The following is a 23,227-nucleotide window of genomic DNA, read 5'->3' as shown; positions in this document are numbered from 1 at the left end:
ATCCCGACCCGCAGCCCCCGGCTGTCCCACGCATGGCTCCCCGCCCCCCAGCTCTGCCGATGCCCCTCAATCCCGACCCGCAGCCCCCGGCTGTCCCACGCATGGCTCCCCGTCCCCCAGCTCTGCTGATGCCCCTCAATCCCGACCCGCAGCCCCCGGCTGTCCCACGCATGGCTCCCCGTCCCCCAGCTCTGCTGATGCCCCTCAATCCCGACCCGCAGCCCCTGACTGTCCCAGCCCTGAACTCACCCCCCCCAGCCGGGAGCCCCCCAGCTATCGCTGGCCTAGGCCTATCTACGGTGAATTGCCGGGCTACAGCTTTGATGAGGCCCCACTGTCTCCAGACTGTGGGTTTAAGAACAAGCAGCCCCATGGTCGGCGGCTGGGCTCTCTCTGCCCAGGGCCTGCTCCGGGCTGGCGGTTTGGTCCGGGCTGCTGGGGCAGGTGGGGCAGCTGAGACTCATTCAGATCCCGGGGCGACTCTTGCCCAGAGCTGTTCCCAGCCCCGGGCGGGTTGTGGGGTGCAGGGCTGGGCTTTACCGCCGGCCTGCTGGCAGCAGAACCCTGGCCCTTTAAGGGGAGCCGGTGTCCTGCGAGATTGTGATGCCTCCCCGATCCACGGGGCTCGCTCCCTGCAGGGCCTGGCTGCGCCAGCCGGGCACGGGAGGCTGCTGCTATAAATAGCGCCCCGAGGAGGAACAAACCGGCTCGTTAGGAGGGGGGGTCCGTGCAGAGTCAAAGGCAGAGCTGGGCCCTTCCCTGTAACAGGGACTCGGGTCATTCTCGTCTCCAGGGCTGGGCTAGCAGGGGGCTGCGGGTTGGGAGTGAGGGGCACTGGCAGAGCTGGGTGGGGGGAGCCCAGGGCTGGGCTAGCAGGGGGCTGTGGGTCGGGAGTGAGGGGCACTGGCAGAGCTGGGGGTGGGGAGCCCACGGCTGGGCTAGCAGGGGGCTGTGGGTCGGGAGTGAGGGGCACTGGCAGAGCTGGGGGTGGGGAGCCCACAGCTGGGCTAGCAGGGGGCTGTGGGTCGGGAGTGAGGGGCACTGGCAGAGCTGGGTGGGGGGAGCCCAGGGCTGGGCTAGCAGGGTCTGCGGGTCGGGAGTGAGGGGCACTGGCAGAGCTGGGTGGGGGGAGCTCAGGGCTGGGCTAGCAGGGGCTGCGGGTCGGGAGTGAGGGGCACTGGCAGAGCTGGGGGGGAGCCCAGGGCTGGGCTAGCAGGGGCTGCGGGTCGGGAGTGAGGGGCACTGGCAGAGCTGTGTGGAGGGAGCCCAGGGCTGGGCTAGCAGGAGGCTGCGGGTCGGGAGTGAGGGGCGCCGGCAGAGCTGGGGGTGGGGAGCCCAGGGCTGGGCTAGCAGGGGGCTGCGGGTCGGGAGTGAGGGGCACCGGCAGAGCTGGGGGTGGGGAGCCCAGGGCTGGGCTAGCAGGGGGCTGCGGGTCGGGAGTGAGGGGCACCGGCAGAGCTGGGGGTGGGGAGCCCAGGGCTGGGCTAGCAGGGGGCTGCGGGTCGGGAGTGAGGGGCACTGGCAGAGCTGTGTGGAGGGAGCCCAGGGCTGGGCTAACAGGGGCTGCGGGTCGGGAGTGAGGGGCACCGGCAGAGCTGGGGGGGAGCCCAGCTGCTCTTGGGACAGGCACCCGTGGCTGGCCCTGACTGGAGCCTTGTCAGCTGCCTTAGTGGGGTGGGGGCTGGGGGATGTTTTGAGGCCCCAGCCTGGGTGGGTGGAAGAATGCTGCTGGGGGGGGGGGGGGGGTGAGCGGCTAGCCGTGCACCTCCCGGGGCTGGGCCTGCTCTGGAGTCTCACAGCGGCCTCAGCTCCCGGGTCGTGACGCTGTCCCCGTCCCCCGGGCCAAATTCACAGGCAGCGATTTGCAAAGGGGAAAAAAACCCTCTTCTGCCCCGCAGCAAACAGCAGGGGCTGTATGTGGAGCCCCCTGCCCCCTCCCCCGCCAGGGGCCACAGGGACGTGCCGGCCCCTTCTGGGAGCAGCGCGGGGCCAGGGCAGGCTGGGAGCCTGCCTTAGCCCTGCTGCTGTGCCAACCAGGAGCCTGCACCCCGCCCCACCCTGCACCCAAATTCCCTCCCAGAGCTCGCACCCCTCACCCCCATCTCCTGCCCCAACCCCTCACCCCCTCCCGCACCCACGCTCCCTCCCAGAGCTTGCACCCCGCACCCCAACCCCCTGCCCCAGCTCAGTGAAAGTGAGTGAGGGTGGGGGAGAGCGAGTGACAGAGGGAGGGGGTGAGCAGGGGTGGGGCCTTGGAGAAGGGCTGGGGCGGGGCCTCAGGGAAGGGGGCGGGGCAAGGGTGTTTGGTTTTGTGCAATTCGACAGTTGGCAATCCTACTTGCCCCAGGGGCGAGTGCTCCCCCCCACCGCAAGGCACAGGGGAGCGTGCCCCAGGGGCCTAAAGGGGGTTTAAGTGCTAACGTGGCAGAGAGGTACCACGCTGCGGGGCTCGGAGAGAATAACTCCCGCTTTGAGTGAGGAGCAGCTGTTTGCGTCTGGAGCAATGGTGATAGCAGAGCAGTGCGGGCGGGGACATGGGGGGATTGTGAGGTCACAGATGGGATTATATGACCTCAGATATGGGGGGCAGGTGGGATGGGGCTTTGGGCCATCTTGGTACTCCCCGTGTTTCAGTGGCAATTACAGCCACCCCGAGGCTGCTCTGCGTTATGCTCTGCTCCCCGCGGGCGCCAGGAGGTGCGGCGCGCCCTCTGGGGAGGGCAGAAGGGGGGCGCAGAGTCTCCCAGGCAAAGCCGTGTGTGGAGGGGGCTGCGCAGGGCCAGAGCTCGGGGGTTGGCAACAGAGCTCGTGTCCTAGGGGTCCTCTGCTTGATCCCGCCTGGGCCGCTGCCCTGATCAGCTGTTTGCCCCTTAACACTCCCCGCCCCCCGCCCCCGGGAAAGCAGGGGGGTGAGGCACTGTGAGATGGCCCTGGCCCCACCCAGCACGGAGCCCAGGGGGTCACACACCCAGCAAGTAAAATCCCTACCACTGGAGCAGTGTCTCTGGGGGAGGGGGTGCACATTGCAGCCTTGCCTGGGGGGGGTAACCCCCTTGATTGGCTGTTTTCCCCATGGCTCCCCCTCCTGGGGTGTAAGCAGCCAATCAGAGCTCTCCCCCCCCACCAGGAGCCCTGTTCTCACAGGACGGGAGGGGGAGCAGAAAGAACGCAGCTGATCAGGGTGACTCCACCCCCTCTTCCCCCCTCCCCTCCTATGAGCAATGGGGCAGCTCCTGTGCTTCTCCCCCCTCCCCGCAATAACCTGCTGGGAAGGGGGAGAGGGGACCTGGCTGCAGCCCCCCCAGGCCTGGTTGAGGGGGTGATGAACTCCGGGAGCTAAAGCAGGAGCAGAGATGAGACTGGGTGGGGGGGAGTATTCATGGGTGGGGGGGATTGATGGGGACAGGGGCCCAGGCATAAAAGCAGGGACCCACCTCCCTCCATGCACTTTTTCCAGTCCCCTTCCAGCACTGGCCCCGTGCCCTGAGCTCCCGCTGGCCTGTTCCCCGGGGGGGCGGGGGGGCACTGCACCCTGCATCTGCAGCTGATGCCAACTGTCCCGCCTTTGAGAGTGCAGCGGAGAGGGTCAGGCCAGGGTCCTTTCTGCAGCCCGTCGGGCCTGGTGGAGGAAATGCCATGCGGGGGCCTGGCAGGGCAAAGGAAGGAGGCTGGGGCAGGTGGAGGGGGTAGACGGAGCTCACCCCGTACCCTGCCAGACCGGGTGCCAGGCGGGGGCCACGCGGCGGCCCGGAGAGAGCTGACGGAAGGGGTGTGAGCAGCAATGCCGCAGTTAAAGCAACGACCGCAGGCTCTTCGGGACAGGGAGTGGCTCTTTGGCTTGCGTTTGTACAGCGCCTAGCGCCAGGCGGGCCGGCTCCACGACCGACAGCACGGCCCAACGGCGGGTGCCGATCGACACCAGGATCCTCCCCCCTCCCCGGGCAGAAAGCTGGGCCAAGCGAAAGCCAAGAGCTAGAGAGAGGGATGTTGCGTCCAGCATCGCAGGCCCTGGCTTTGTCTTTGTGGCAGGACGTGGAGGGCCAGGGGCAGCGTGGCTACCGGGACCGGGCCGGGTGCAGCCAGCGGAGACTGCGTGCCCAATCCAGCCTCACTATGCCGCCTGGTTTTCCCTTTGCTTCCTGCTCCCCCCTCTCTCCACCACACCCACTCGCTCATTTCCCTGCTCCCCCCCCCCAGATGTCTTTCTTGAGGGGCTTTTTAACCGTTCCCCTGATCGCTGATTTCCCCCCACTTAGGTTAATTACGCCTGCTGTTTTCAGGGCTTCCGTTGCCATAACAACCAAATGCAGATTTTTTTTTTATATCTATATTTTTTTAAATCTAGGAAATTTTGTTGTCAGCTCTTCTGACTCAGAGAGGCAGACGGATTGGATTGGATCCTTTTATAGACCTATTCTTGTAGGCTCGGGGGGCGGGGGGGGGAGGAAGCATCCAGAACCAAGCAGCGGCGGAGGGGATGTTATTTCCTAGCTAAAACTGGGCTTTTCAATAAGAATCGGGGTCTGTATTCGGCGGCTTTCTCTCCAGCCGTCTCTTCTCTCTCTCCTGATCCGGCGGAGCAATGGAGCCATTGATTATACTCTCCGGCTGGGGCTAGGAACCGAGCTGGCAGTTGGTCTGTGCTAACAGAGCCGGGATTTCTCTTCGCCGGCCCATTTGTCTCATCCACCTGTTAGGCAGGGGGAGGGAGAGCTCAGTGGTTTGAGCATTGGCCTGCTAAACCCAGGGTTGTGAGTTCAATCCTTGAGGGGGCCACTTAGGGATCTGGGGCAAAAAATCAGTACTTGGTCCTGCTAGTGAAGGCAGGGGCCTAGACTCAATGACCTTCCAGGGTCCCTTCTAGTTCTCTGAGAGAGGTATATCTCCCTATATTATAGGCTTAACCCAGGGCAACTCACAGAGTGGGAAATGAAGCCTCTAGGAACACAGAAATTAGTCCCTCTAGTCCAAGGTCCAGCACTAGATGCATCAGAGGAAGAGGGTGTCAGCTTGGGTGGGATAAGATCTCCCCCAACCTCTAATAGTTAGAGTGGCTTGAAGCATGAAGATTAACATCCCTTCCAACCAGTAAGTCAGAGAGGAAGGACGGTCCAGTGTTTAGGGGGCTAGGACTTGGGAGACCAGCACTTAGCCTCTCTGTGCCTCGGTTCCCCCTTTGGCAAAATGGGGGTAAGGAATATCCCTACCTCGCAGGGGTGTTATGAGGGCCGGCTCCAGGGTTTTGGCCGCCCCAAACAAACAAACAAAAAAGCCGCGATCGCGATCTGCGGCGGCAATTCGGCGGGAGGTCCCGAGCAGGAGCGAGGGACCGTCCGCCGAACAGCTGGACGTGCCGCCCCTCTCTGAAGTGGCCGCCCCAAGCAGCTGCTTGGTAAGCTGGTGCCTGGAGCCGGCCCTGAGGAGAAATACGGTAAAGATGGCGCAGCGCTTTGCGATCCACTGATGCAAAGTGGTGCGTAGAAGTTAGGTGTTTCCACTCTGGAGCCGTATAAATATCCAGGCTTTTTTTGACATCATGTGGCAGGAAGTTCCACAGGCTCGTTACCCTGCTTGCAAAAGTGTTCCCTTGTGTTGGCTTGCCATCTTTCAATTTCATCCAACGTCCCCTTGCTCTTGTGCCACAAGGCCAGGAGAATGGAAGCGCCTGATCTCCCTCCTCTGGACCACTCAATATTTTATAGGTTTCTATCATGTCCCCGCTTATGCCTCTCCCAAGGGAAGCAACCCTGATCTTTTCAATCTCTCTCCACGGGAGAGTTTTTCCAGACCCTGGACACAGCCCCATGCTCGGGACAACCCTAAATCTCTGAGTGCCGGAAGCCAGGAGGGGAAGACGGGTGGATTTCTCAATAAATGCAACAGAATGAAGACGGTGGCTCTTCTGGGAACCTCCCGAATCTTTAAAAATATGAACAGTGATACCAGTCTCTCATCTGCAGGAGATAAGCGCAATGGGGGTGTGCGTGGGCGCTCGCTCTGCGTGAAGATCATACGGGAAGGAAGCTGGGGTTTTGTATTCAGCTCTGATCGTGCCAAGGCCTGAGGTCCCTTATCTCTTGTGGCAGAGAGTTCCACAGGTCTGGGTCCTCGGACAGCTCTGTCTCTCACTCGGGCCCCTCCCCCCCCCCCGCTGTTGGCTGACAGTTTCAGCATCCAGATGAGATGGGAACATGGGGATAATTAAAAAGAATAATTAACTTGTCGTCAGTAGCTCTCCAAGCGCTGTGCAAAGGAAGCCAGGATCCGTAGCCCCATTTGGCAGTTGGGGAAACCAAGGCATGAGGCATGAAAATGACTTGCCCAAAGTCATCCAGCAGGCCAATGGCAGAGCCCAGATCTCTTCAGTCCTGGTCGGGAGCTCTGGCCACTAGGCCGCACTGTCAGATTTCACAGTCATGAGGGGCTCAGCTGGCCTTTAGGCTCAGTGGAGAGCCAGTACAGAGATCCAGGCACTGGGGTGGCATGTTCCCAGTGAGCCACGTTCTGCCCCAGCTAGGACACCCTAGATACAATGAGATGCATTAGGCACACAGGGAAAGGGGCCACTGTGGCCAGGACTGTGTCCAACGGGGCTGGGGGGGATGTCTTCCAGCCAGCAGGAAGTGGGAGTGGGTGGGAGCCAGCAGGGCTGGAGAGGGAGTTGGCCGGTGACAGCATCGGTCCAGGGGATGCTAGGGGGTCCGTGAGCTCCCACTTCCTACTGACCAGGGCTCGGATCCCTGGGGGGTGCTGCAGCTGACATTGGAAGCCGAAAAGGGGCGAGTGGGGCATTGTCAGAAAGCCAGAAGCCATTTGTGAAACACGCTCTGAGCCTTGGCTGAACCCAGGGCTAGTCACTTCCCTGCTCTGTGCCTCGGTTTCCCCATCTGTAACACGGGGCTAACGATCGCTGGGTGGTGGTATTCCGTGACTGCAGAGTGTGTTGTTATTATCGGGAATACAAAAGACCTCATTCCGTCCCTGGATCCGCTAATAACAGGGCCTCGGCGATTGCTAGGCCCCTGCCCGGGTGCTTTCCCCAGTGACCGCGCGGGTGTGGGGGGGGAACACTGGTACCGCTCATATAAGGGCAGGGCAGGGTTAGATCTACCCCAGCCCCACCCCGTTAAGGATTGACAGTCACAGGGGGTGGCTCGGAGTGGGGGCGAGGCTGCCCATTGGCAGGAGCCAGCGTTGGAAAGGAAGCGGGAGGTGGGTGATGGAGTTCGCTGGGGCTGAATGTGAATTGTTTTTAATGGCCCCCCCATCAGTGGGAATATTCAGGTGCAATTAGCATTAATTAGCCCCTGTCACTGGCAGTCTCTGTGGAGAAGGCTGGGGGAGCTGTGGGGACTGAAAAGGGTGTGTGGGTGGGTGTGTGGGTGCCTTTACCCCCTCCTGTTCTGTGCCTGTGCCCAGAATAGAGAGAGGCCCCCTCCCTGTGCTGTCAATCACCCACCCCCCCTTAGGCCGCTTAACTGTAGGGAGAGGTTTCCCCTCACTTAAAAATTGCTTAAGTTCCAATTCCTCTGTCCCCCCAATGCCAATTCCTCTGCCCCCCCAATTCCAATTCCTCTGCCCCCCCAAAATCCCCTGTGATCTCAGGCAGGGCTGGCTGGGTCAAGTCCCTGTTCCAGCTGATTTGGCGAAGGGATTTGAACCAGCCTTTCCACCCCCTGCATCTGGCTGCACAATCAGAATCTGTCCTGCCCCAGCGGTTCCATTGGGTATAAAGCGTTCAGTGGCCCTCAGGCCGGCGCTCTCGCCCCGGGAGGCGGGAGACCCAGCTGCACAGCCCTGAGCTAGGCTGGAAGCCAGGTCTCTTGCGCCAGGTCTGGCAGAGTGGGGATTTGAACCTGGGTCTGAACATTTCGGGTTTCCAAACTTCCTGCCCAGCTCTGATCTCAGGGGAGCCCCATGTGGGGGGAGTCAGGGAGCTGGGGCATCTGGGGCAGGGGCGGAGATGAGGGCCGCGCAGGGCGGTGGAGAGAGGGAGGCAGGTGTATGGGGACAGACAGATCAGTGAGCGCTTTAGAGACTTAAAACAAGTCGGGTGTAAGGATTCATTAGGTTCTGTTTGTACAGCGCCTGGCACCACGGGAGACATTACCGTAATACAGCTAATAGTGTACAGTGTGTGGCACAATGGAAACCATTACCGTAATACAGCTAATAATGTACAGCGCCTGGCACAATGTGAGCCATTACCGTAATACAGCTAATAGTGTACAGCGCCTGGCACAATGGAAGCCATTACCGTAATACAGCTAATAGTGTACAGCGCCTGGCACAATGTGAGCCATTACCATAATACAGCTAATAGTGTACAGCGCCTGGCACAATGGAAGCCATTACCGTAATACAGCTAATAGTGTACAGCGCCTGGCACAATGGAAGTCATTCCTATAATACACCTAATAGTGCACAGCGCCTGGCAGAGTGGGGTCCTGGTCCCTGACTGGGGCTCCTGGGAGCTACTGTAATACACCTACTAAATGATGTACAGCCCCTAGCACAGCGGGGCCCTGGTCCATTGGCTACGGTAATCGAAATAAACCATAGCAATAAGAAGAGCTCGGCGGGCGGTGTTGGTGGGCGGGAGAGCCAGATCCAGAGATGGGTACGCAGAGGGACGGGTGGCTGTTCAACAGGCCGGCTTCCGATCGGCTATGGCCGCTCCCCTGGGTGCTACATCCTGCCCCAGAGGTTTCCCTTCAGCCCCCCGCCCCCCATGGGGAGCCCCTCCACCTACTCCTCTGAGCTTGGCCCAGCGGTGTCAGTCTAATGGGTCAGCACCGGGGCCATCTGCCCCCCCACAGGGGTGCCCTTTTTGCCAGGGTATCACATAGCCCCCCCCCCCCCCCCCGCACTATCTCCTTTGGGCGGGCGGGGAAGTGAGCCAGGGATTCCCGAGCCGGGGAATCCAGCCCAGGTTTTCCCCGCGCCTATGCAGCCAGCAGCCCCGCGCCTCGGCTGTTGGATTTTCCAAGGTGCCAACTCTCAGATGCTCATTCGCTTCCCCCGGGCCCCCATCGGCGGCTGGCGGCTCCCTCGGCGGGGAGGGGGGGGCTTGAGTCTCCGGACCGTCGACCAGCCAGGGGGCGGCTGCCCCGCTCCGCCCGGGGGCCCCCTCCGATCGCCCTGCGGTTCTGCGGACACCCCGCGGCGCCCGCCCCCGCCGCCTGCTCCAAGCCGCTGGGGACGCGGAATTGGCCCCGCTAAAGCGAGCCCCGCGGGCTGCGGCGGGAGGTGTCCCGGCTTCGGAGCCTGGCCGCCGGCATGGCCGGTTCCTGACGGGTGGCACCTGCCGGAGGAAGAGGACGCATGGGGGAGGCCGTGCGCCACGGGGCCCGGAGCTGTGCCAGAGCCAGGAGCCCCCCGCGGGGTCGGCCGCTCCGAGGCTGCCTGGGCGCCGCTCAGCGGGGGCTGCTCTGAGCCCTGCGCCCTGCGCTCTGCGCTGCGCGGCCGGGCCTCCAGTGGCGGCGGCCGGAGGGGGATGCCCGGACTTGCGCGCCTTTCCTGCGCTCGCCGCCTCCCAGCTGCCCGGGCTGCGCGGAGCGGCCGGGCCGGGGAATCGACGCCCCGCTAGGGGCTCTCGCCGCAGCCGGCCCGGTGGGCGCGAAGGGGAGGCGCGCCGGGCGCAGATGCGGGGCGCTGCGGCCGGCGCGGTCCGCTCCCCCGGGCACTCATGAGCAGAGGGGCCAGTCTGCAGCGGAGAACCACCTACCTGATCTCCCTGACCCTGGTCAAGCTCGAGTCCGTGCAGCCGCCGGAGGAGCAGGCCAAGGCGGGGGCGGAAGATGGAGCCCCCCAGCCCGGCTCCAGCCCGGCCACCCCCGGCCTCTCCGGGGTGACGGCGCGCCGGGAGGGCGAGGGGTCCCGGGCGGAGGAAAGCGCCAAGAGCAAGCGCCAGGAGCGGAGCTTCCACCGGCAGGATGCGTTATGGATCAGCACCAGCAGCTCCGGCCCGGGGGACTATTTCCTGCAGCTGTCGCCCAGCAGCCCCCGGACCCCGGTGCCCTCGCCCTCCCCGTCCCCGGAGAGCGCCGGCCGGCTGCTCGCCCTCTGGGCCGGCCCGGGGCTGCCCTCGCCCAGTGCCAGCACCCCCGGCCCGGGGGCCCCGGCTGAAGACCCCAGAGCTCCGGATCCCAAAGCGGACGCTCCTCTGACCCTGACGCCGCCGGCGGTGCCCCCCAAGCCGGGCACTGCTCTGCACCCGGCAGCCCCAGCTGTGCCCCCCAAGCCGGACACTGCACTGCATCCAGCTGTGCCCCCCAAGCCGGACACTGCACTGCATCCAGCTGTGCCCCCCAAGCCGGACACTGCACTGCATCCAGCTGTGCCCCCCAAGCCGGACACTGCACTGCATCCAGCTGTGCCCCCCAAGCCAGACACTGCACTGCATCCAGCTGTGCCCCCCAAGCCGGGCATTGCACTGCATCCAGCTGTGCCCCCCAAGCCGGACACTGCACTGCATCCAGCTGTGCCCCCTAAACCGGACACTGCACTGCATCCAGCTGTGCCCCCCAAGCCGGACACTGCACTGCATCCAGCTGTGCCCCCTAAGTCGGACACTGCACTGCACCCAGCTGTGCCCCCCAAGCCGGACACTGCACTGCACCCAGCGGTGCCCCCTAAGCCGGACACTGCACTGCACCCAGCTGTGCCCCCTAAGCCAGACACTGCACTGCACCCAGCGGTGCCCCCTAAGCTGGATGCCGCACTGCACCCAGCTGTGCCCCCCAAGCCGGACAGTGCCCTGCACCCAGCTGTGCCCCCCAAGCCGGACGCCGCACTGCTCCCAGCTGCCCCACTTGTGCCCCCAAAGCCAGAAGCCATTGTGGCCCCAGCGGCTCCGGGGGTGAATGAGACCCTGGAGGTGCCAGGCGAGCAGAGCCAGACCCCCAGGGAAGGTTTGCCGCCCCTCACCACCAGCTGCTCCTCCAGTGCGGCGGCTCCAGGCCGGAGGCTGCTGCTAAGCCATGCCAGCTGGGGCTGCCCCGACGTGCGGGAGCCCGGAGCACCGGAGGGCGGCGGTGCCGGCCGAGCCGGGGGCTCCTCGTTCTCCTCCCCTCTGGGCCCTGGCGCCTCCTCGCCTCACCCAGCGGCCGGGAGCCGGCGCCTCCGGCTGGCCAGCAACAAGCCTTTCAAAACGGTGACCACCAGCGGCGTCAAGATGGGCTCCGAGCCCAAGGCGGGCAAAGGCGCCCACAAGGGGGGCCCAGGCAACCGGCTATCGTGGCCGGAGAGCGAGGCGAAGGGCCGCATGAAAGGGGGCCCCAAAGGCGGCGGGGAGGCGGCCCCCCGGACCACCGCCAGGGCGAAGCTGTCGCCGCGCAAAGGCAAGAGCAAGACCCTGGACAACAGCGACCTGCTCCTGGACGCCGAGGGCCCGGCGGCCTCGGCCTTCTGCCCCTCGGAGGCCGGCGTGGGGCTGAAGCGGGGCCGCGAGGGCGGCCGGGCCTCCACCCGGGACCGCAAGATGCTCAAATTCATCAGCGGCATCTTCACGAAGAGCCCGGCCTCCACCCCCACCCACCCCGGGCCCGGGTGGGGCCTGGGCAACCGGGAGCTGCTGAGCCCCGAGCGAGCCAAGGGGTCCTCACCCAGTAAGTACGGCGGCAGGCCTGGGGAGGGGGCTAGGGTGAGGAGTTTTGGGGGGGGATCCCTTAAAAGCCAAGGAGGGGGGAGTGGATCGGGGGGGTTGGATTATTTCTGCAGTGATGGGGGCGGGGGTTGGAAGCCAGGACACCTGGGTTCTATTCCTAGCTCTGGGAGTGGAGCGGGGTGTGTGTCCAGTGGTTAGAGCAGGTGGGGCTGGAAATCCAGAGATGAGCGCAGGTGAGGCACATCCCTCCATGGTGCCTCAGTTTCCCTTTTGGTAAAATGGGGGTGACAGTCCCCACTTGGGGAAGTGCCACTGATGAGGGATCAGCGCTCGGAGGCCCGTGGCGAAAGAGGCTCTCGATGGGCAAAGTCAAACCACAGCTCCCCCGAGAATGACGCAGACCCGTCCCTGCCCCATCCCTTAGGCATGGGCGGGGGCTACCGGCAAATCTGCGTTATGGGACTTCGCGGGTCCAGTCCCAAGTGTGAGCTTGGGCATGGATCCCCCAGCAGCTCCGCTCTGGGGTGTGACGGAGCCCAGAGCCTCCACTGCGTGCGTATGTTGGTCATGGAGATGGGGGTTTCTGGTTAAGGTTAAGGACCTCCTGGTCCTCCGGGGGAATCTGCCTAGAAGCGGAGGACGCTTTGACCAGTACCATGCAGGCGGGTTTCTGAGACCGTGGAAATCCAAGAGGCGCTGCGTTAGGTGTCTCGGGGTCACCGAGCGGGGACGTGAACTCAGAAACTGCCGCGCAGGGGGGCGTTTGGTCTCAAGACGCCGCTGCTAAAGGGTTAATAAAGGCCGATGGGAGGCGAGTCTTGCAGCGGCGAGACCAGGGCCTCGCTGTGCAGGGCGCTGCACAAACACATGGCAAAGAGCTGGTCCCTACGTGGTTAGCGTGAGCAGCGCGGGTTAGGGGCGGATTCTCGGTGAGGCTTTGACCCGGTGGACTCTCCGACAATGGATTAGCCATTTATTGAAACGTCTGCTCAGCATTTATTAATCCTTGATTAATGGAACCATCCCAGACAGTGGGACCTACTGTTCTTTGGCGAATATGTGACACTCCTCCCCCCCCCCCCCCCGAGGGTTTTAGTCTGTGGTTGTGTTGTCCCCTGGTTGCATTGCTCTGGTGCTAGGATTGAGGGGTATGGAACAGCTTCCGTATGAGAAGAGATTAATAAGACTGGGACTTTTCAGCTTGGAAAAGAAACGACTCAGGGGGGATATGATAGAGGTCTATAGAATCATGACTGGTGTGGAGAAAGCAAATAAGGAAGTGTTATTTACTCCTTCTCATAACACAAGAACAAGGGGCCACCCAATGAAATGAATAGGCAGCCGGTTTAAAACAAACACAAGAAAGTATTTTTTCACGCAACGCATAGTCAACCTGTGGAACTCCTTGCCAGAGGGTGTTGTGAAGGCCAAGACTATCACGGGTTCAAAAGGGAGTTAGCTAGATTCATGGAGGATTGGTCCATCAATGGCTATTAGCCAGGATGGGCAGGGATGGTGTCCCTAGCCTCTGTTTGCCAGAAGCTTGGAATGGGCGAGTGGGGATGGATCACTTGATGATAACCTGATCTGTTCATTCCCTTTGGGGCACCTGCCATTGGCCACTGTCAGAGGTCCGGATACTGGGCTTGATGGACCTTTGGTCTGACCCAGTCTGGCCGTTCTTATGATTTTGCAGCTTTGATTGCTTGGAGATGCTTCTCAAAGCCAGGAGTGTTCTCCCCTCATCCTCCACCCCCCTCCTTCCCGCCCCCGTTCGTGTTTGGCACTGAAAGTTTCCACGGTGAAATGACGAGGGATCACCTAGGAAACGCGCCGTCGGCAGGGAGGTGGGTACCGAGCATCGGTTCCCCCTGCCGGGCGTCTCCCGTGGGAAAGGGACACAGAATCGGCTCCCAGGAGCAAGGTGGGAATTGCAAGGGGCAGCCTGGATTGACCCTCTGAACAACTGTGACGGGAGCCAAGCTGGTTCCTAACCCGGCCTGTATTACATGGGAGCGGGTGCTCTGGGATATGGCCGGGGCCGGAGGGCAGGAAAAGGACTTCCCAGCGGCGAGACAGGGCTGTGCTTGTAATGATCCTTTTGCAACATGAAGGATGAATCGGCCCTGGAAGCTGATGGGTGGGTGCGTTTTAGCAACCGGGAATGACGGGCCGCCCCGTTGCTCTGCCGAGCGAGCCCAAGGCCACGCCTGCTGCCTCGGGGTTAGAATGCTACAGAGCCGCAGGGCGTTGGGGTAGCACAAAGGGTTAATCAACACGCAACTGTTTCTCTGTCGTGGGGGCGCAAAGGGTTAATACACACACACACACACGCAAAACCTTCCTCTGTTGTGCAGGTGCAAAGGGTTAATACACACACACACACACACAACCTTCCCCTGTCATGGAGGCGCAAAGGGTTAATACACACACACACACACACACACACACACACACACACGCAAAACCTTCCTCTGTTGTGCAGGTGCAAAGGGTTAATACACACACACACACATACACACACACACACACACACAACCTTCCCCTGTCATGGAGGCGCAAAGGGTTAATACACACACACACACACACACACACACACACGCAAAACCTTCCTCTGTTGTGCAGGTGCAAAGGGTTAATACACACACACACACATACACACACACACACACACACAACCTTCCCCTGTCATGGAGGCGCAAAGGGTTAATACACACACACACACACACACACACACACACAACCATTCCCTTGTTGTGGAGGTGCAAAGGGTTAATACATACACATTCCCTTATTGTGGAGGCACAAACGGTTAATACACACACACAAAACCATTCCCTTGTTGTGGAGGTGCAAAGGGTTAATACACACACGACATATACACACACAAAACCTTCCTCTGTTGTGGAGGTGCAATGGGTTCATACACACACACAACACACAACCATTCCCTTGTTATGGATGTGCAAAAGGGTTAATACACACACACACACACACACACACACACACACACACACACACATCCTCCAGGCAACAACCCAGCTCGCTGCAGGTAGCCGCAGCGGCTCGGGGATGCGACGTGTCCGTGTGGGCCTTCTTGCCAGACTTTAATTTCACAACCCAACCCTGCATCCGTAAAGGAAAATCCCCTCGTGCAATTCCAGCGCGGGGCGGCATTGATCCAGAGCTTGTGTTGTGCTTAGTTCCTTTCCTCTGATGATGCCGCTCCCCACCCCTGAATCTCTGACCACTAGGCCCCACTCCCCTCCCAGAGCTAGGGACAGAACCCAGGTGTCCTGACTCCCAGTCCCTTGGACAGCCTGCCTGAAACACTGGAAAAAAACCCCCATAAAGCAGCTTTATAAAAAGTGTATTTGCAAATTTTATTTTTCAAATATTTCAAGAGCCTTTATTGGTGGGGTAGAGAGAGGGGCCTGGCTGGGAAGAACCGCGGGGTGGAAGGGGAAGGGAAAAGCCTGTTTTCCAGTACAGCGAGTTGGGATATAGAAAGGGGGGGCAGGATGCTAAGCAGAAATGTAATTGGATTAAAATATTCCCTGCGTCTGTGGTTCTGGTGCGATAAAGGAGGCCCCTTGTCAGACTCAGAGGCCAGGGTGATGGGCCTGGCGTACGAACCGAATAGAATGCTTAGCAATTATTATGAGCTTCTGAAGTGGAGCACTTACTCCAGATTCAAGCCACTTTCGAGGGTTCGGCCGGCAGAGTTAGAGTCACCAGTTGCTCCTGGTAGACAAGCCCTGAGTCTTTCTGGCTCAGATCCTGAAAGGTGGGAGAACTCCATGCCTTAGAGAGAGATCTAGAACTGATCCCCAGTCTCTGGTGTGTAACAGAAGGGAGCTCGGATAGGAAATGACCGAGCTGCTGGTGCCCGGGAGAAGGAGTTGCACGAACAGACGCTGGCAGGAGCGGGCCCCGGACATCTCCATTTTTCCCTCCGGCTGCAATGACTGAATCAGCCCGGCTCAGCTGGGGCCAGATCCCTGCTCTGGGGAGCTGCCAGGAAGACATGTTCATCTTCTGGAATTGCAAAGCCGTTCCCAAAGGATTGGACACCTGGCAGTGGGCTGCCCAGAGCAGAGGATGCCCTCCCCTCTGAGGACTGGAGGGGCTGTGGTTCTCAGCCAAATGCCAAGTGCCATGTCAAGGCTGATGCATCCTGCCTCCTCCGTGCCATCGGGCAGGCTGGGAGGTGAGCCAGGCTGGGACGTGGGCCTGATCTAGCCCGGCTGGAGAGCATATTCCGTGGATCAGGGGTGTGTGCGGGAGGGTGTCCCCGAAGGCAGCAGCAGGCACCACGCTAGGTAGTGGCAAAGCTGTCTTGGCTGGCAGCCAGGCTCTGAGCAAATGTGCTCCGAGCCGGGGCTAGGAGCCGTACAGTGGGATGCTGGTGTAACGCTGGTTTCTCCGCACACGCCCCCCTGGCTGTACCGGGGTTCAGCACCTTCTCACTCCCTTTGTTCCCCGTTTCCCTGGATCCCCCAACATGGCCCCCTCCTTCGCCGCATCCGCTGGGCGATTAGCAGAAGTGGGAGGTGGGCACGGGGCCAGCGGAGCCATCTCGCAATTTGCTGAGCTCCTCGTGTGCCTCAGACCAGGGTTCGAATTCTAGCTGGGGGCAGCCGGACTGCTCCCTGCAGAGCATCCCAAGGGACCAGGGAAATACCAAAAGCTGAAATGGGCAGAAGCCGCGATAGTTTCTTCCTCCTCCCAAGGTGACACCGTGGAGAGGCGGCCGCGATCCGGGAGGTGGGTTGGGAATTTTCAATGAAACGTCTTTCCAGCAGAAAATGCCTTTGTGGAGTCCCAGATTCCAAGGCCTCCTGGAAGCCACAGGCCACGGCCCGTCCCTAGAAGAATTCCTAAAGCCAATATTATACTTGGGTCCTGTCCGCCGATGATACAGCTCCGCTACCCCTGGATCTCTGACCACTAGGCCCCACTCCCCTCCCAGAGCTGGGGACAGAACCCAGGTGTCCTGACTCCCTGTCCCTTGGACAGTCTGCCCGAAACACTGAAACCCCCCCTATAAAACAGCTTTATAAAAAGCGTATTTGCAAATTTGCAAAGACATCGCGCTTTGGTTTAAAAAATCGCCCCTGACGGCAAATCCACCAGGAGCGCCCCTTGGTGAATTGTTCCAACGGTTATTTACCCTCCCTCTTCGAAAGGGATACGTTCCCGCCCACCTGAGTTTGGCTCGTGACGGCTTCCGAGCAGAACGGCCGGTGGGGAAACGTTGCACGGAAACGTGTCGATTTCGTTGGCGGGGGAGGAAAGGGCAAACCAGCAGTTTGACGAGCTCGGAACATTTTGTTTTGACGTTTTTCGGACGGGCGGGTTGGAATTTTCCCTTCCAAATGGTTGTGTGTCGTGGAGAGATTTCCTTGGCGCTGTAAACATTTGAGCAGGAAGTGTGTCCTTGATGATGTTGAAATGAAACATTTTGATTCGAGTGGAACGTTTTGCTCGGCCCAAAACACAGGTTTTTTTGGGGGGGTTGGTGTTTTGGGATTGTCTTGCAGAGGGAATTTCTGAATGGTTTTGCTTTTCCGGAGTGGAATTTCCCCCCACCCCCCCGAAGCCGTGGAATTTAATTCAACCCCTTGGCGATTTCTCCCTGCCCCCTGGGGCGGCGTCCACCGCTCTGGAGTGTCGAAGACAGCTGAGTTCTGTCCTGTGTCCCGGGCTCAGGAGCTGTGGGTGGCTGTAGCCCCCTCAGATGTGGGGACCCCCTCCTGGCCCTTAGCTGGGACCCGTAGCCGAGTTGTCAGACCAGAGACCAGGCTCTTTGGGGAAGCTTTGATGGGAGCCGGAAGAGCCGTGGCCTGCCTCAATCCAGCATCTCTGACAGCTGCCTTGCCCGGGCACCAGCTGAAGCCGGGGAACCCGCCGCTGAGCCGCTTATGTAACGTGCGACGTGCCCGGGGGCATTTTCCATGGGAGTCGCAGGCTCTTGAAGAGGCTGGCATGGCAGCTAACGGGAGCTGAGCCAAGCTCTTGGCCTGAAAGCTGGAACCAGACAAAACTGGGCACCGTTTGTGGGGGACCCGGGGGGGTGGCGCACCTCAATTGTAGGGGGAACCGGGGGCAGCGTGCTCCGATGGCAGGGGAGAGCCTAGGGTGGCACACCACTATTGCAGGAGGAATACAGGGTGCAACATGCCCTGATTGCGGGGTGTACCCGGCAGATGGCATACCCCAATTTTCAGGGGGAGCCTGGGGCCGGCACACCCCAATTTGCAGGGGGTGGGATCTGGCCTATTGACCTCAATGGTGTGATGTCGGTTTACCCCAGCCGGGATCTGGCCCGTAGAAGTCAGGTCTGGAAAGTCCCTGTAGTTCCCATTCACTCCCTCTCTTGGGACCCTCCCCGGATTGCCCCTACAGGGCGTTCCCCGGGGTTTGGCCTGGTTTGGGTCACTGCCCCTTCCCTGGCCTTTACCTCCCAGCCGGAGATGGTTTGTTGCTAGGAAGCTTTGCCTGAAATTCAGTTTCCCCTCTCGCTGGCTACCCCCAGTATCTGTCCATGATGCCCAGCAGGGCTGGAGCAGCCTTGGGGTGGGGGGTAGTTGAGGAGCGGGCGTGGGCAGCAGCTGAGTGGGGCGGGTGGGGTCGGCCGGCCTAGGGGTGGGAACTCTGCTAGGGGAGTAGCGTTGCCAGGCAGTGAAATGACCCACGATTAACCTTGATCTCCCCCGGCCGTGCGTTCTGGGGCCGCAGGGACAGGCAGCGGGATGGGGGAGCCCAGGGAGGTGAAGGGGAAGACTTAGAACTGCCCCAGCCTCTTCAGTGAAATAACACTAAGGCCTGGGTTCTGGTCCCGGCTCTGATGCTGTCCTGGGCACATCCTTCCCAACCCCCCTTGTGCCTCAGTTTCCCCTCCCACCCCTTTGTGGCTGTTTTGCTCGTCGTGAGCAGCAGGCCAGACCCCCCAGTGGCAGGGACGCCTGCTCCTGTTCCCAGAGCTGTCGTGGGCGTCCTCGGGCTCCGCTTCGATTTGTTCCTTCACAGTTTGGGGTTTGAGTCTAATTTAACGTGATGCCAGTTGGTTTCTTTCCCCCCGTCAGAAAGTATAATGGCTTGTGAAAGGCTCCACGCCTGGCTAGGGGGTGCTGCTGTCCTACCCGCTGCGCCCGGGCACCGGGCCAGTTGGCACCCTGCTGGTGACCCAGTGCGGGGAGTGGGGAGGCGGAGCAGGAAGGGTGTGGAGAGTGGAGGGGGAGCCATGATCTGGGGGTGAGTCAGTGAGGACTCAAGGACGCGGAGGGGGGCACCATTCACTTCCCTCGCTGGAGGATGATGGCTTTCCTTAGTGCTCCAAAGACCCAACCACGTGATGGGAACAGGGGGTGGGGGGCGGCAGCCCAGATGCCACGGTGAAGGGCCGAAAGAACAAGCAGGCGGCATGCCCACAACCTCACCCCACCTAAGCTCGCTGTGGGGGCAGTGCGGAATCCTGCTCCCTGTTGTTCAGCCCCTGAACCTCACCCCCACCCCCGAGGGGATCCCCCGGAGCCGCTGGCAACAGAGCTGGGCACGCCCTGGGCAGGGATGGCGGGGGCTGGGCTGCCACCCTGTGCCCCGGCTCCCCTTTGTCGGAGGGAGGAGCGCTCGCTTCCCTGCTGCCGGGCCGTGTCAGGCGGCAGCTCCGTCCCCGGGCACCGTGCTCCGCCCCCAGCTGAGCTGAGTCTAGGGGCCGGGAGATTTTGGGGGCCAGTGGGTCTGAGTCATTACCAGGCCTGCGGGCACACGGAACCCCCTCCTGGGCAAGCCCGGGCTGCAGGAGGCAACATGGAGGTGTGGCCGGACGAGGGAAAGGAGCGGGCAAAGCACCCTGCACCACAGCTCATCTGCAGCCATGCGCGGCCCCAGCGAGGCCACGAAAGCAAGGCAGGAGTTTCGATCTGTTTTGTCCTGTGCCAGGGGCCCCCCTGGTCTGCCATGCCCGCCGTCTCGCCACTAGCCAGGAATCAGCCTCAGCCCCTGCGAGGGGCGTCCATGGTGCCAGCCTGGCTTGAGTTGTCAGGGTCCCCCGTGATGGGAACCTTGGTGCTGGTGCCCGTCAGATAAACTCAGGGGGCGAGGGAAGGGAGTAGATTTGTGCCCCTTGGGGAGGGTGTTGCTTCCTTGGCCAGGTTCACAGTCACTCTGGTAACGAGGCTGTAATTAGCGACGCCAGCCTCGGGTACAGGCGCCGTCATTCCCGCCCACGCCCCGCCCGACCTGGGGCCTCGCCGTGGGCTCGGATTACGCACGTGCCCCCTGATGTGAGAGACAGTCCCAGCCCTAAAGTGCTCCCGGTCTGAATAGACAAGGTATAGGAAGGGAAACTGAGGCACAAGGTGGGCTAGCGGGGGGCTGCGGGTCGGGATTGAGGGGCACTGGTAGAGCTGGGGCTGTGGGGAGCCCGGGAGTGATGCCCCTTGGCAGAGCTGTGGGTGGGAAGCTTGCAAGTTACCTGCCTATGCCAGCCCTGCTCTCAGCCTTCCCTCTCCTGAGACCTTTCTGCAAAAGCCCTGAATCGCCCAGGTCCTGTGCTGCTACCTGGTGCATTACGGTAGCCCTTAAATGCCCCAAACCAAGATTAGGGGCCCCATTGATCAGAGCTGCACAGACATAGGGTGAGAGGCAGCCCCTCCCCTGCAGAGCTCACAGTCTAAATAGCTGAATGGTGGGAGGGGAAACTGAGGCACGGAGCCAGGAAGGGACTTGCCCCAGGTCACCCAGGAAGGGCAAACTGGGACTTGCAGAACCCAGGAGTCCTGAGTCCTTGCCCGGTGCTGTATTTACCGGACCAGGCTGTTTTTCCAGTTGCCTTTCTCGACAGCGTTCCTAGGGCCCAAGCACCCGTTTACGGGGTGTCTCCTTTTTCAACGAGTTCCTAACGCCCGGGGCCGGGAGCCAGTGCTGGGAACCGCCTCCGACCTCAGTCGGCAATCGGGCGCGTTCGTGGGCTCTCCGCTCGGCAGATCCCGGCGTCTTCGTGAGCCGCCCGGCGGGTGATTCGGCTTGGGAAGCCGGTCGTTATTTCTCAGCTCTGAAATGAGCCAGCATCACCTGGCTTTGGGTCTCTGAAGCGCCTTTCTCCGCCCAGAGACAGGCAGCTTCTGGGGCCTGTTCACAAACACCCCCCTACACACGCCCCTGAGCTGGATGGTGAAACCTCGCCCCACAATCCCATTGAGAAATTGGGGACTGGGGAGCCAGACTTTTACCCCATTTGCCCCTATAGAGCAGGGCCTTGGCCTACAAGCCGGGCCACTGAAATCCGCGAGGCTCCGAAGTGCTGATCTCTCTGGGCCCGGGGATCAGAGCCCGGCTGCGTGCTGCACCCTTGCCTTGCATTTACAGCGCGTATGATGGTAGCACCCGAAGGTCCCACCCGAGAGCAGGGCCCCTCTCGTGACAATCCGAGCCCTGAAGAGCTCACAGTCTGAATAGACGAGAAACTGCAACAGGGAAGCGCCTTGCTCCAGGTCACCCAGCAGGGGAGTGGCAGGGCCGGGAATGGAACTTACTGTTGTGTTAGGATGGAGGTTGTGACATTTCGCTGCCCAAAACCCAAGAGCTCTGGCCCAAGGCGTGGGGGGAGGGTTAGAACGGGCTGCCCCCTGCAGCCAGCCACGCCATTGGTGCCCGGGCTGCCCACGTTGGAGGGTTTTCTATAAGGCCTGTCCCTGCCATGCCCCAGTGCCAGCCCCCCCCGGGCATTGCCAGCAGCGCGTGCTCTGTCTGGGCATGGAGGAGCTACAGAGCTAGTGATCCTGCCGCATGCCACCCCCGGGCCAGGGCTGCGCCAGCACCCATCACGCGCTCTCTCCAGCGGGTGCCTGGTACAGCCGGCTCCTCTCATCCCTGGCGTGGCTCCGACGCCCCCAGCTGGTGGGGAGCGGGGGGGCGAGCTGAGCACCCTCCAAACTCGGCTCAGGTGTGGGGCCGAGTCCCGGCCTCACTGAGCTAACGGGACTCTTCCCTCTCCAGTCCCGTCTGCAGGGAGGCTGGTCCCTGAGCCGTGATCGGAGCAACTAATTAGTAATGACAGAGAACTCGTGGTGTTTATTAAACACCTTCCCATCAGCCCTCTGGCCATCCTGTGCTGCGCGGTCCCTGAATTCCTGACCGTGGGGGTTATTGTCGGTGGCTTTCCGCAGTCCATTCTCCAGCGCAGCAGCCTCCGTGGGGCGGGCTGCAAGGGGCTGTAGAGGCAGTGCGGGCTAGAGGCTAGAGCAGCGGACTGGGAGTTGGGGGCTCTGTCCCCCCACACCCCTTGTGAGACCTGGGATGAGGCAATTGGGCTCACCTGCGAAGCGGGACTAGCAGCATTAGCCCTTTGGCCTGAGCAGTGCAGTCGATTGCCAGGCCTGGCCGGGCGGGCTGGCCGATGCTCTGAATCAGGACAGAGTCCCCTATTCCTGAACGCAGCGGGACAAACGACAGCAAGCCGTTTCCTTGCTCAGAAATCCCCAGGTCTGCCCTCCGGCAGGCTCTGTGCCCAAGGAGCGCCGTCCCTCTGCGACCCGCTCACAACTCCTGCTCCTGGCTTCCTTTGCCTGCAGCGCTCACAGGGTGCTGTATCTCCCTTGCCCCACGGAGACCCTTCAGTCCACACGGCTCTGCTGTGACCTGCCATGTGGCTACTGCCTTGGCCATAACGGCTCCTTCTCACGACCCTCAAGGAGAGCGCTTGGCCGCCCGTCGGCTTTAATGAGGCCTGTGATTGGCTTTAGATCTAAGGTGACTCACCCGAGGGCGGCTTCTAAGCGCGTCCCAGCACCACGGTGATAAACGGGGAGCACCTGGGCTGGAAGGATCCAAGGTGTTGTTTAGGGCTAAAGAAGGCCACCCTCCCCTCCCGTGACGAGCAAATGCAGGAAAAGTCGGGGGGAGCTCAGCTGGGCTTTTTGGTGAAAACGCCTGAACGTGGGAGTGCTCCTCTAGTGTTATTTAGATGTGTTACGGTAACAGCTAGTGTCGGGGTAGGGGTGGGGGCGAGCATTGTGCTAGGTGCTGTACAAACACAGAGTGAGAGACATTCCCTGCCCCCAAGAGCTCATGGCTTAGATGGCTAAGAGTGGGAGGGGAAACTGAGGCACAGAGAGGATTTTTTTTGGGGGGGGAGGATACAGCACTTTTCATCCATCGCTCTCAGAGCACTTTACAAAAGAGCTAAATAGCATTATCCCCATAGTACAGGCAGGTAAACTGAGGCACGGAGCGGCGTTGTGATTTGCCCAAGGGCAGCGGCAGGGCTGGGAACAGAACCCAGGTCTCTGGGGAGAGCCCCTACCCACTAGACCTCGCTGCCCCTTGGCTCCCTGCAGGGACGGGTTCATAAGACATACAGTGCCCCTCCAACCAAGACGGGTCGTGTCAGTAGCCGTCTGCCCGGCCCCGGGAACTGCTCCTGAGGCAGGGGAACGAGAGATAACCAGAAGCACAGAAGCATGAGGCGGGTGAACTGGCTGGGTGAACAAGGTGGCAGAGCAGTGCCAGGCCTCGGAAGGCTTCCTGCAGTGCAACCTACCTGCTGGCAGAGGGGGACAATGACCTGTCTGGAAGGCAGGGAGCCAGGGGGTTCATGCCACGTCCCAGTGAGCA

The 23,227-nt window shown here is 61.4% G+C and overlaps 1 protein-coding gene across 3 annotated transcripts in view; it reads left to right on the top strand.

Moving 5' to 3' along the window:
- AGAP2 (ArfGAP with GTPase domain, ankyrin repeat and PH domain 2) overlaps positions 1 to 23,227 on the top strand; it is a 62,764-nt gene that overhangs the window by 14,494 nt on the left and 25,043 nt on the right. Inside the window, exon 1 of one of the 3 annotated variants that reach the window (XM_008162979.4) lies at positions 4,288 to 11,609. The exons of 1 other annotated variant lie outside the window; for it this stretch is intronic. In XM_008162979.4, the coding sequence (XP_008161201.2) occupies positions 9,689 to 11,609 (1,921 nt within the window). In that variant the 5' untranslated portion in view covers positions 4,288 to 9,688. Of the gene's footprint in view, positions 1 to 4,287; positions 11,610 to 23,227 lie in introns of those variants that run through there. One more of the 3 variants, XM_024100904.3, reaches the window with a different exon arrangement.

Source organism: Chrysemys picta, chromosome 22 (genome assembly GCF_011386835.1).
Source record: "Chrysemys picta bellii isolate R12L10 chromosome 22, ASM1138683v2, whole genome shotgun sequence".
NCBI classification, from domain to species: domain Eukaryota; kingdom Metazoa; phylum Chordata; order Testudines; family Emydidae; genus Chrysemys; species Chrysemys picta.
Note: the sequence above shows the minus strand (reverse complement) of the source record. Positions and strands in the feature narration are given on the sequence as shown.